This window comes from Lates calcarifer, linkage group LG21 (genome assembly GCF_001640805.2).
Source record: "Lates calcarifer isolate ASB-BC8 linkage group LG21, TLL_Latcal_v3, whole genome shotgun sequence".
Taxonomy (NCBI): domain Eukaryota; kingdom Metazoa; phylum Chordata; class Actinopteri; family Centropomidae; genus Lates; species Lates calcarifer.
The window spans coordinates 10,724,246-10,738,155 of record NC_066853.1 but is presented as its reverse complement, the minus strand read 5'-3'; the positions used below and the strand labels follow the sequence as shown (position 1 = coordinate 10,738,155).

At 39.7% G+C, this 13,910-nt stretch overlaps 2 protein-coding genes across 2 annotated transcripts; one reads left to right on the top strand and one right to left on the bottom strand.

Moving 5' to 3' along the window:
- The first annotated feature begins 49 nt into the window (after positions 1 to 49).
- psph (phosphoserine phosphatase) lies at positions 50 to 3,898 on the top strand. Its single transcript, XM_018681214.2, is given in 7 exon segments — positions 50 to 206; positions 1,707 to 1,850; positions 2,010 to 2,144; positions 2,800 to 2,945; positions 3,128 to 3,225; positions 3,227 to 3,277; positions 3,370 to 3,898. Coding segments are annotated over 7 exon segments (792 nt in total). The 5' UTR covers positions 50 to 99; the 3' UTR covers positions 3,481 to 3,898.
- Positions 3,899 to 3,900: 2 nt separating this feature from the next.
- Positions 3,901 to 11,050, bottom strand: LOC108886375 (protein NipSnap homolog 2). Its single transcript, XM_018681213.2, has 10 exons — positions 10,908 to 11,050; positions 10,118 to 10,257; positions 9,979 to 10,024; positions 9,539 to 9,633; positions 8,935 to 9,005; positions 8,681 to 8,821; positions 7,312 to 7,343; positions 5,901 to 5,995; positions 5,267 to 5,350; positions 3,901 to 5,039 (listed from the first exon to the last, which is right to left on the bottom strand). The coding sequence occupies exons 1-10, from the start codon at positions 10,997 to 10,999 to the stop codon at positions 4,975 to 4,977; spliced, it is 861 nt and encodes a 286-aa protein (XP_018536729.1). The 5' UTR covers positions 11,000 to 11,050; the 3' UTR covers positions 3,901 to 4,974.
- Positions 11,051 to 13,910: the final 2,860 nt, after the last annotated feature.

Here is a 13,910-nt window from a genome sequence, read left to right as displayed (position 1 = left end):
TTATTTAGCATAAAGTGGCCGTTAGTTGACCGTTGCTGTTGTCATGGAACCGGGCCAGTGGTGTGGAGTGGCAGTGGGCGGGCCCTCACCGGCTTAGCTATGATTGGCCCCCAGTCAGCGCTCCGCTTCCTCATCAGTGAGCCCATTGAGAAGGGTCGGCTAATGCTGGAGCTGCTGTTAGTGCCTTTTCGACGCTGCCACTACCAGTAAGTACCAGGGGACACATTGAGCATATATATTTTAAATAGATTTTCGACGACATAAGCCCGGCGTTGCAACTTGAGTAGTTTCTCACGTTGGACAGCCGAACAGAAGGTGTACAAAGCACCTAAATCAAACGACGCGTACCGAACCGGACAGGTAACATCCTCGTAAACACCGGCATCGATTATTTTTAACGTAGCGACGAGACATTTCAGTGCCAGTCTCTTGCAGCAGCGAGTTTCACCGGACAGAAACACAGGCTGTTTGTTTGACCGGGTTTCATCGTCCTCATGTTTCTAGTGGGTTTCTCTTGCCAGCCCCGGTTCCTCTGTAGTGTGTCTGGGGGTGACGCAATATGGACAGAGGATGTCCATAACGGCCCCTCGTATGGTTTGTTTACGCAGACTGCTTTATGTAACGCGTTTTTGTCACACACCACCGGGCCCGGGACACGTGTTTGTTTGACGAGATGAGTTCCGTCGATGCAGAAACGTTTGCACATAGGTATTTTAGTCAATGAATGTGTTTGCTGCTCCAATGGATTGAAGACATCCGCCGCATAGCCTACAGGGCTTAGTTAAACAATACAGTCAGGCAACTGCCGGGTAAAATCACAGACCTCACGTTAAACCAACAAATTCAGCTCGGGACCCTGATAATGACTATTAGATTTGTCCTCAGATTACCTCCTTGCCTGACCTCTATAACCTGAAATCTTTGACATCTCTGGTTTATTGCCTTACAAGTTTTTCTTGACAAGATCAAAGAGAAAAAAGAGAGTTGTATCTTTTTGGGGGAGCTTGTTGGAGCATACATTTTATACTGTCTACTTCATATCTGCTGCAGTTTATTTCACTCTCACTCATAATTTTTTCTCTTTACTGATAATATTGTGTTTTCCATGAGCACATCAGTTTTGCAGTTGCCCTTGTTCATAACAACTATGGAGTAAATTGTCAGGGTTTGTTGCTCATCATACCCTTCATTTACATCATTCTGGGAAAAATGGATTGTTTGGATTCACTGATTATGACAGGAATCCTTCCTGCTCACTTTTATTTAACTGATGTGTTTGTTATTTTGCTGTATGTGCATCTATGCATAAATCAGAATTTAAAAGCAAAGGGCCACATTTCTGTGGGCTAGCTCTGAGCAAGTTGGTCTGACTGCACCATAGCACCACTCTGATCTCCTTTGTTAGTGAGTCTCTGGCCTGCTTGTACAGGGCTCTATTCCCACTTCTGTAGACATCCTCCTTGACCTGATGAAATTTCCTTAATCTGGCTGTGAACCACCGCTTGGTAGCAGAAGGTCTTGGCTGGCATATACACATTTTCTCAAAAGCTGATGTTAAAAAAGTTACATTCACACACACAAAAAAGTGAGTCTGTATTGTTTTTGTCCCAAGCCAGTCATCTGGTCAGCCAGGGTTTTCACCTGCAGTGTTGAAATGATGCTGTTGTTTTGAGTGTCTCCTACAGTATACTTTTTTCCCTCCCTAGCATGATGACGACACTTTCACAGACAAAGGAGCTCTTCAGGAGAGCAGATGCGGTCTGTTTCGATGTGGACAGCACAGTCATCAAAGAGGAAGGCATTGACGAACTTGCCAAGTTCTGTGGTGTTGGAGATGCAGTCACTGAGATGTATGTGTATAAATGCTGTCAACATTGCATTAAATGGGAAGAAACTACTTTTTATTAATCTATACTGTTGTACTTAAAAGAGAAGTTTCATGTTATTATTTGATATGATTGGATTTAGTCCAGATGTTAAAGCCATCCTGTGTTACATGTACATTTCAGGACTCGCAAAGCCATGGGCGGCTCAATGACTTTTAAAACAGCCCTGACTGAGCGTCTCTCCATCATCCGATGTTCCAGGGAACAAGTGAACAAACTGATAACAGACCACCCACCTCAGCTGACTCCGGGTATCAGGTGAGTGTGTCAAGATTTTATTTATGTCAATAGTGTCAGTCATTCAGGGGGCCTTGTATTTCACTCAGTACAAAAGTATCGTGGTGACCCATTTATTTCTAAGAACACAGCACATGTTAATTGTTGTGGCCATTTAATAGCAGAAAGATGAAAAACAAGAATATTTCCATGAGTATTTTTTAAGGCATAATGGTCTCTGGAAGCGGTTTATAAGAAAATAAAAAGCAGTTGATAAATGCTCCTTCCTTCCAACATGTATCAGTCATCCAGTGTCATTTAGTATGAGCAGAAATGGGCTGTCTGTATTTAACTATCATAGTTGCTGACATGGCAGACAGTTTATTGGTGATTTATTCACCTTTTTTATTAGACATGAGACTAATGTCATCCTGCAAATATGAGTGTGCTGGCAATAATGCTGTGCATGTGTTTTATCATTTCAAGCCTTTCCTGCTCCTTTGTGCATATGCAAAGGTACCTAATTACTCACATCTACTTGTAAGCGCGTGCAAGCATAGTTTATCCACAAAACTACTCAGCCACAATTGATAGATGAGGCTTCTTGGTCCAAATTATCGTCTGCTACAAAAAAAATAATAAAAAGCTGAATGTTTCCAATATGAATGTTGCTGAATGTCCATTTGTCTTTATCCAGGGAGCTCGTGGACCGTCTGCACCAGCGCAACATAAAAGTGTTCCTCATTTCTGGAGGCTTCCGCTGCATCGTTGAACATGTGGCCACTCAACTGAACATTCCTCTGCATCACATCTACGCCAACCGGCTCAAGTTCTACTTCAACGGTAAGAGCTTGAGTCTTTGTGGGCATTGTAAGTGTGCCTGTCTTTAAAAAAAAAAAAAAAGCACATGAAACAATTTAGTACAACCCTGTGAGCAGAATGATAAGGCTTGAATCTTATTCTAAGAACTTTCCTGTCACCTTGTTCTTGTCCTACATCTCTAAATTAAATTGTGTGTTTTCCAGGAGAGTATGCTGGCTTTGATGAGAGTCAGCCCACAGCTGAGAGCGGTGGAAAAGGAAAGGTCATCAGCATGCTGAAGGAACAATATGGCTTCAAGACTGGTGGTGATGATCGGCGATGGAGCCACTGATCTAGAGGCCTGCCCTCCCGCTGTGAGTGCACATGTAAATATGTAAATAATAGTTTGTCAGTTAAATGTATTGAAGCCAGTGTGTGATGACAGTATTGTCTCTTTCACCCTCAGAGTGCTTTCATTGGATTTGGTGGGAATGTCGTCAGGCAGCAGGTTAAGGAGAGGAGTTCATGGTATGTGACAAGTTTCGGGGAGCTGCTAAAAGAACTGGAGAAGATCTAAAGATTCTAAAAGAGTACTGTTACTAATTTTGACATTTTATATTTGCACCTAAGGGAGTGCCTCTAATGGTTCCTTAGATTCTCAATAAATTTTTATAATGGAAATGTTTACACTAGTGAGACCAATTTTACCTTCATGGAGATGTCACCCTGTTGATTTTTATACTAGACAATATTACAATAACCAAACACTGTCTATGTGAAGGGTTAAGATGATGATTTTAGTGTTTTTGCACTTTTTGCATTAAAGTCTTTAGGTAAGCTAATACAACTCCTGCATGTTATTGCATGTGCAATGAGCAGTAGAAATGTTTTAACTGTGTATGAGTACTAAAAGCTGTAACTGGACATGTCAGTGAGTGTGGTGACTTCAGTCCTGTAAAGAAGATCAGCAATAAACACAAGAACATGCTGTCAAAGATGTTGTTTGAACTACTTTAATCTGTGTTTGCGTTGCTGTCCTTCCCTCTACACTGTTCCAGATGAACTGATGAACAAAAAGATAGATAAACATGCTTCCTTTCACAATAAAATCTCTGATATTACAGTATTCAGCAACATGACTGGCCCCTCAGCCAATGATAGATATCACTTGTTTTCAGAGTTTATCATACATGATAGTTTGCCCCATTAAAACAGGTTGGATAAAAACAGTTTTTAAAACCAGGCATGCTGTCTCCACAAGAAAAAAGTAAAAGCCATAGTTACAAACACAGCACCATGAAACATCAATATTACCATGACAGGGAACTCAGGAACAACCAGAAAAAGCAACTGAAAGGAGAAATTTGCCAAAAAAAGGAAAAAAAAAAAGTTTGATTTAGAATAGACCTCAATTATAAAATTCGGGGGTTATATTATACACCACACTATCATCTTCATCATGATTTGCACCAGAAATACAGTTTTCATTAATATACAGATTTCTCCTCACTCAGCAATGGCATGGCTCACATCAAAGTACCACTTCCTCAGCACACATAGATAATATAAGTACTCCAAATTTACACTATAATAAATAAATAGCCACTGCATTGTGCAGTGAGCATCAGCAGTACTATTCTTTCTAACTGTTCTCACGTGTATATACCATTTAGCTGCTTGTCTTTTTCAAGTAACTTTGGTTGGTTCTAAACTTGGACATGGACCAGCTTAAATGTGGCACGTGACGTTGGACATAATGACCATCAGGAGGTTTAAATTGGCCAGATTTACTCATCCTGCCTCAGAAATCCCCCCAAAAAAGACAGAGTTGTGCGTTGTCAAGGGCTTTAAGTGGCCTGGACTATTTCAATTCCAAATATACAGTATGGTATGCATTGTTGCCTCCTCTGACTGAGTGACATATTGCAGTATTAAAGCAAAGACAAGAAAAGAGAAGGGGTGTTGTTTGGCAGCACTGACAGAAGGTCAAAACCACGATATTGATGATCTGGATGGATGTTAACATTCGAAAGGGTGCCACTTGATTTCAGCTTCCAGTTCGCTTCTCATTTCACTGCAGCGGGGAAGCTTTTGTTGGAATCATAATCCTGGAATCCATGTGCTGAATGAGAGGAACTGGAAAAAGGTCAAACACAAAGGATTTAGAGCTGATTTCATGTGTCCTCATAGTTAAGTCTTTTATTGATTAGGTTCAACAGGGTTTAAGGGTGACTAAGAAGTTCAATATGTTGTTACTCAAGACAAATGACCTAAAAAAATGAAGGTCTTGGAAAGTTTGCAGTTACACAACCATGAGTTTCATCACCACTTTATGTTTGAAGCAGGATTTTATTTTTGCTCACCTGTGTAATACACCACCTCGTGCCAGCCGTCCTGCTGCCAGACAGCATTCCTCGTGTCTTCTCTGGACTGAAGGTCTTTGTAAGCTGAGATCAAAAAAATCACATGCATTTTAATATTGTTTATAGAAAATCCATTCAATCTACTGTGTCCCTGATGAATATGTCTCCAATATTCACTCTCCTCTTTATTCTTGGTCTCTACCAACCCTTGAGGAGAAAATCTCTCTTAAGCTACTAAATGCCCCACTACATTCACCAGGTGGTGGCAAACTGTGCCTGTCTGTTGTTCGATGCTGAACGAGTAGAGTGCAGTGGGTTTATCGGTTCTTCCTCACTGACAATAGCTGTCTGCTAAGGGCTCCAAGTTGCTCAGTTCATGTTACACATACTGATTTGATCCACTGATTATTGAAAAATTAGTGCAGTTATTAGTCTAAACAATGTAGGAAATTGTGAAAAATAAAGCAAATTTTGGCATTTTATCATTTGTCATTTCATAAAAAACTTTATCATTAGAACAGTTATTCATTGAGTTTCTGTGGAGCAGCTAATGATTTCAGCATTAGCACAATTATCTACAAGAACAGTATGAGTTTGTACAGTAATTCTGCATGAAAATGACATTTGAACGTACCCCAGAGGTGATGAACCATATAGAGGTTGCCAATCTGTGAGAAAAAGCCTCCCACAGCTTCTCTGTTGTGCTGGCGGTATCGAATGGCCCTGGCCCTGTGGACAAGAACAACTCCAGTAACAATACAGGCCAAAAACTCCAAGGCTTCATCTGGCATAACAAGACCAGCCACACACATTAGATATTTGACCAGTCTTCAGACGAGGATTTCAACATCATCTTTAAATTTACTCTGGACTGTTTTTAATTTACACAATTGGATTTAGTCTGTTTTGTTAACGTAAGATAGACGACAACTGTCTTCCACAGCTGTGATTATCCATTGCAACATTGTGTCCAAACATAAGACGTGACGCTATAACTTACTGTATGTATGTTTATGAATCTTAACGCCAGCCAAGTCTCTGTGAAATGAGTAGACTGGGGTGATGTTTAAAATCCATTATGTATTCCCCCAAAGCAAACATGCACTTATTCAAACCGTAATCACTGTCTGGACACAAAACTATACAGCCATAGTTCTTCATGTTGTTGTTACATGAAGTAGGAGTTAAAGCTTTCAACTCCTCAAATTATACTGAAATTGCCTTAAATTGCTTTACTGGCATTGTGTGCATGACTATAGAGGTTTGCTCAAATAAAGCTTGGTTAAAGTAAACATAAATGCAAATGCAGGAAAAGAAAAGAACTGGCTTTAGGGAAAAAAATGAACTTGTGTTAACAAGGTCTTTTCATCAAAGGTGTTTTTTTCCCTTTATTTTAAAAATCACATTTATGCTTTTTTGTAGGCTGGGTGGAATCATGAAGCCTCAAAGCAGAAAAAGGGTTCAAGGGTTTTATGTTATATTTGCCTAAATGGTGCCTGTGGTGGTCAGGAATCACCACAAATCTATTAACCGGAAAAGGATATAGATGATTTGACAGCATGAATACTAGCAATACACGTTTCAGTAACTTTGGAAGCATCTGTTGCAGCCAAAAACATGTTATGATATGTAATCTAGTGGACTTAGTGGCAATTGAAAAAACAGGTCAGACAAGTACAAAGACCAACAGAGAAATCCACTAGAGCTATCAGAGAAAAAAGTCTAGGGCATGTGCAGAAAAGTCACGTCTTCGTTTTAATCAATTACAATCAACTATGTTGCACAAACTGATAAATGCCGACCCGTTGGCTCCATCAGACCACGCAGTGAATTCTTTCCAGGCTCATTATACACACACAATTGTAGTGTACATCATGTTACACTTGTATCTGAATCTTGGCTTGAGAGCATGACAGCACGGCTTCAAAATAGGGCCTCTCTGTGGAATAGCGCTTATTAATGACAGTGTGATGAGGAAGGTCTCATGTAGTGCAACTGTTCTGTAACTACAGTTCAGAGATTCAAATGAATACAGGCTGCCTTACCAGTAATTACCCCACTCGATCATGGTTCCTGGCTGCAGGAGAGAAAACACAGTATGCTTTATTACAATGAAACATATATAATTCTGAACTTTCCAAACTACAGATAGATATCACACTTTCCTCTTCTTTCCAGAGTGAGCGCATTAACACAGATGAATGGTAAAGACGTAAGTCGGGTATTTTGTCATTGTGAAGATAAGCTGCAATAACAACTACACCCAAAAGCCTCCTTCAATCATTCTCTGGTGCTTAAAACAACAAACGTCCTGCCGTTTCTGAGATGTAATTTCAGTCTGTGATGAGGGATAATAGCTTGCATTCATCACATATCACAGGGAGCACTGATCTAGAGACAGTTCTGCCTCTCAGATTAGGAAGAACCGCTTCTGCAGCTGGGCAGAGTGTGTATCAAACATTAAGTACAGTAGGACTGAAACAGATTTCAGTTCAACCATTGATTCAGGCTAAAATCACGTGCCACTGGATTGTCAATCTAAACTCTGAGTTCATAAGTGGATATAAACTGCTCATAGTGACCCAGTTGAAAAAATAGCACAAATGGTGACTGTTCCAAGCACCACGCTCATCCTGAATGCTGAGGACATAGGGGTAATTACATGTTTCTGTGAGGGTGGACACTATTTAGAGGTCAGAAAAGTAAAGCATGTGACTGGGAGATCATCAGTTTAAGTGGGAAAACGTGAGCGAGGAAAGTGAAGGGGTAACGTTCTCCCTTTCTCCAATGACAGATGATTTTTAGCCTTGAAGTTCCAGCTGCTGCTGTGGAGCTGCTCAGAAGTTAAAAGCTGGTGGCGAGCAAAAACAGAGTGACTGGTCAGAAGTGCAGAAAAGTTTTTACATGAAACAACACACAATATGTCAGGAAATAGGCCCTGCATGTTTTGCTGTTATCTACACTAACCAACACAAAGCAAAAAAGAAACTACTGTTATTTTTGTCCACTCTATACATCCCACATCTATTGTACTTCCTTCCGTCCTGGAAGAGAGTTCCCTCCACTGTTGCTCCTCCTGACAGTGGGAGGTTGGTTCTTTATTTGAACCAGCAGTCTAAGGATAGAGGGTGTTGTATGCTGTTTGGGTTGTAAAGCCCTTTGAGGCAAATTTGTGATTTTGGCCTGCATAAACAAAACTAAAAACTTAAAAATACAGAGCAATTAACTCAATATAAGCTGTTTCATCCATGCAAGTTTTTTAAGTTTAACAAATGTTTGGATTTCTTGGTAAAAGAGCTGATTATGTTTGGTAAAGCAAAGGCACAGGCCAAGTCATTAGGCATGACTCATAAATCTGTCGCTATCGTCAACAACACCGCTAATGATAAGATAAACCCTGGCTCTGGTACCTACCCTGAGCTGGTAGGACCTGAGCTCATAGACGTTGGGGCCCTCTCGGGGTATGGGCTCATTCCAGAAGCTGAACTCCAAGAGAAGCTGGTTCCTGCGAGACAACAGCATCTTACCTCGCTCCTTCCTGTACGCTGTGAATTCCTGCCAATGGAATGGACACCAATCAATACACTTTACTTCCACTGATGGCTTTTTCACGACTTAAGCATTATACAGTGGTGACACAAACAAGAAGCTTGTGAGGGAGTCTTTACCTTGTTCTGTCTGAGCTTGTTCATCACCTCTGTTAGAGCTGGGTATCCACCTCTGTAACGCCACAGGTGAACTGGGGGAAAAATATATGGTAGATGCACAGCACACAAACTACAGAAAAGCAAATTCATTATGTATGATCATTAATGAAAAACATTAATGCAGCCCTCAGACTCTGTATTCTGTATTTGTCTCTGAAAATGCTGCTGCATACACATGCTAGCTGAGAACTCTTTAGTCTAAACAGGTAATATTGTTTTTCATACATATTTGATCTGATTGTACTACTGAACAATAATTAATGCAACTATTTCTGTAATATAATGTAGTTCTGCAATGAGAAGAATGTGAAATACTGACCCTGGAAAATAGGAATGCTCAAGCAAGGTGGTGCTATAGCTGCTATTGCTTTAAAAAAAAATCAACCATGACAGGATACATACATCACAAAAGGATGTATATCACAGTTTTTTCCCTAATAGTAGTGTTTTTAGGTGGTATACTTGCATGGATATGTAGTATAGCACGCCTGCCTATTTTAAAAACTGTGAAGACCCCTGATCAGTTACACCGCAGATGTCTGTGTGTTGATATTAGTAATCCTACCAGCCTGGTCTTGTTCTCCATACCAGGTATTCCAGGTTCCCACCAGCTCACAGGGGTAGTACTTATCAGCATGGATGGAGGGCAAAACATCCTCACTGTGAAGAATGAGAAACAAATTAATTTAATAACACATGGATCAAATGTTGAAATACAGTACATAGATCATCAGTGTATGTGACACTGGATTCAAATGACAATCACATGTTTTCTGCTCACATGTCTTCTGTCTAATGTTGCAAGTCCCAAGTTAGTCTCTAACTGTAAGTAAATGGCCTCCAGGCATCTTAGGTATGAGCAAGGTTGGTCTGTGAAGGACTCACGGGAATAGACCCCTCAAGACTATTTTTACTCAATACAACACAACACTGTACTTTGGTTGTCCTGGTCTCCTACTACTACTGTTGGCACTACTTTAACAATAATATGCAAATACCACTCACCAGAGTTTGTTGTATGCATCCAGGCACTCTGGCTTCACATTGTGGACTGAAAAGAGAGTTTGCATTTGAGATCACTATTACATTAAATTAATCAACAGTTTATTATGGATTAAGTACAAATGTAGAGAAAGCAACTTACATTGAATTTTGTAGAGGTTACTTTCCTCATTTTTGGTCAGTAGGTTGGAGTGTGCATCTTTCCTTGGATCAACTTTCCTCACAAACAGTGATTTAAACCAGCTGTCCTCTCTGTTTCTGCTGCTTGATGTTGTGAACCCCCTGCAGAAACAGACAGGTCACGATCAACGACAGCTGCTGGTAGCTTAATCTTTGATACCGGATTAGATTCACTGGGCACATATATTCCTTATCTTTGCATGAGCTTATAAATATGGTAACACTCCAGTTATGGTATACAACTGTGAAAGCTGCTGTGGCACATGATTTTGCAATAAACTCATCATGTCAGCGCCTCTGATGCACATAACACACACACACACACAACGATACTGATGTATATGCATTACAGCAGGTGCCAGTATCTAACAGAGTATAGCTTATATGTAGCATCTATCAGAGAGCAGACACACTAGAGGCTGCAACAAAGATAAAGTATCTAATTAACCTTGAGCATTTGAGATGCTCACTAGCAAAAGATGACAGAAACTTGCTTTCTTTCACCTTCACCAGCAAACACACGTAGCGTTACTCTTAAATATCCCGGAATAGATAATGTTAAAGTGCAGCAGCTTCTGTGTTAAGTTGAAGCTGAAGGCCACTGAGGACTGGGCTGGCTAACGGTTAATGGGGCTAGCTTTCCCGGGCTCACCGTAGCCACTTCAGAAACCTGCTGATAAAAACACACAGCGGACAGCTACAGACACCACAGAGATAAAACATTGAACCCTGCACACTGACGACGGCCCCACCTGCTCCAGAGGACGAGCTGTCCGGCCGAGCGGGCCCTGACTTTAGCCCGACCCAAGCCTCCGCCGACTCTCTGAAGGACTCCAGTCGCCATCTTCGACTGTGCTAATGTACACAGACCTGAGGCTGTTCCTACGTCTGACCAGCAGGTGGCGCCGCAGCATCGCAGCACTCACCGGTGACGAACACGTCCCTTATTTATCAAACTGCTAGAGGCAGCTACAAAAAATTAAACATAAGGGAAAGACAAAAGTATTAATCCTTTACTGTTATTACCTTTTAAATTGTTTATCGATCTATCTATCTAGATACAAAATAAAATTTCTATCAACATGTAATGTAATTTTGAAAATACTTTTTGCAGTATATTTGCAATATTGACAGAATAAATGTAGACTGTGACTTGTTTTTCTCATGGATACTCTGCACAACATATATGTATATCTCTTTTCTATCCTTTAAACTCTTTAACTCCTTTAAGAAACAGGAGCAGTCTTTTCATGTGTTTGTAGGCTACAGTCTGTTTTTTTTATATTGACTTTTATAATGCAGAATATAGTTTTCAACAGTTAGTGTTGTAGAAATGTGTAAAGAAACAAAGAACAAACTAATGGAGGTGAATAAATAAAACAGATAAGTAAATAAACGACTGGACAAAAAGACCTCTAACAGACACAGACACAGGAAAATCACTGTTACTAATAACATTAAGATGACTTTGTTCTTTTAAAGTGCATCTGTAACTGAAGCAGCTACATGGAATGCAGCCATCATTAATTTTATTATTTACACCTGTGGTCTTCCTACCGTGACAAAATCCTCCATTCAGAGAAGTGGCTCACAGATTTCAAAGGTGTGATATGTGTCCATATCTAGAAGAAAACCTCTCAAATTCTCCCCTTGTTAAAGTGTCTCATCTTATAAATAATTTAAAAAAAACTTGTCAAAGCAGAGAAAATGCAGATGTAACTGAGAAAAATAATGATGTCTCTTTTTCATTTGGGTAAATTACAAAGCCATGACAGCGAGCCAGCACAATATCAGGACCCTGGAGCTAAAACACCCAACACAATAGCCCTTTTTTAAGGTTATTAATTACACCTGTGGTTTTCTTGCTATTATTTTGCCAAAATGTCTGCAATGAGAAAGGTCTATTGTTTCTTGAAGTGAATATCAGCCCAATCAGGGGCTGGTCCCACACACATCATAATGATAAATTATCCCCAGCTGGCATCCCTGGAAAAAAAAATCTGGTCCTCTGATAGTTGTTAGGGCCCTAGATGTGAAGACAGGTGTTAATCCCTCCCTTCTGTTGGCCCTAATACAAAGTACAGTATAATATTGTGTAATAAAACAAGTCCACATTATACCTCACAAGTATAAATCACAGCCACATTAAGAAATAAAACATTACAGATAATGATAACATGTAAAACAACACTAATATGAGATGTGAATGACATCAAATATAAAACTATATACGAAGCCAAACAAAAATCACTGATTTACAAACTTAAACATCATTTCTACAAATTAATGATACAAAAATCAAAAATACAATAATAAGATGTTCCATGGTAACTTTACTGTAACATGTATAAAAGTTGATGTTCATGGCAGTCAAATACTTCCCAAAACATACTGCACCAGTTAAACAGGTGGGGGCGCTACCATTCAAATCATAGCCTATTAACAGCAGTTTTAGTGCCCACTGTCCAGTCAGATTAACAATGCAGACACCATCAGACTCAACAGTGGGCATAACATGACACAAACCTTTACAATGGTAACTTCTGGAACCAACAGAAAACATTGTAAATGTGTTTAGGGTCTTATGCAGCAGCTTCAAATGGCCTTTCTGTACAGTTTTGAGGTACTTTACTTGAGTATTTCCATTGTAGTTCTACTCTAGTTGAGTTAGAAATATTGCGCTTCTTATTGCACTACATTTACTTGACAGCTGTAGTTACTTTTGCATTAAAAATGTATGGATGAGTATAGAAAGTGCAACACTTTGTTAGTCATCAAACCAGTGATTCCTAACCTAGCTGTTTTATGACCTATTATATGAAATCTGTTTGTCTCTTCTCATCGTCTTTCAGACATCTAAAAGTTGTTCCAGCAAAGAGGCAATTCCCTTCTAAACCTCTTACATGGTTTCATTTCAGTATCTGTTCAAATGATCCAATATGTGCCTGAAAATTAGATAAAAGTCTAAAAATCTATTAATCATCTCCCAACCCCTCAGCTTTATCTTGTGACCTTAAGAGGGTCCCGACCCTTAGGTTGGGGTAGTAAAAGTATCATGTTACTTAAGTATATTTAGCTGCCAATGCTTATATACTTCTACTTAAGAATGGTTTTGCATGGAAGACATTTTTACAATGTTGTATTTGTATTTGTATTTTTTACTTATTCAAAAGTTCTGACCGCTTCTTCCACCACTGCATCTCATGCAAGACACTTGACACATTTACTGTACAAACTTCCCTCTTGGCACACCAAAGTCTACCATAATGAATGGCTCATACAAGAAGACAGAAACATGACATAAGATGCTAATTCTTGTGGGGCATTTTATCCTTATACTGATATGGTACAAGTAATGGATGAGCTGAATTTTTGTGTGTTGTGAGGCCATTGGGAAGAGCACATCAGATCCAGTTGCACATGGATGATGGAAAGGGTGATGGGATTGCAACCATGGAGGAATTCAGTACAGTTGAGATTGATTTATTATTTGAAGGAGTGACTATGAAGCTAACGGGGACCATATTGCTAAAGCCTACTTGGCTGTAGGAGAAAGACTACTTACTACCAGTGGAATTCAGAAACTATGGAGGGATTTGTTTTAAGTTCAAAGACATGAATCATAGGGGAGTGTTTTCTCTGTGAAATGTTTTTGAATAACAAAAGGAAAAATGTCTGGGAATTCAAAATATGATCGTATCCACTGAAATTCAGCTTTTTTGGTAGGAAATTTATCAAGTGGTTTATTGTGAGTG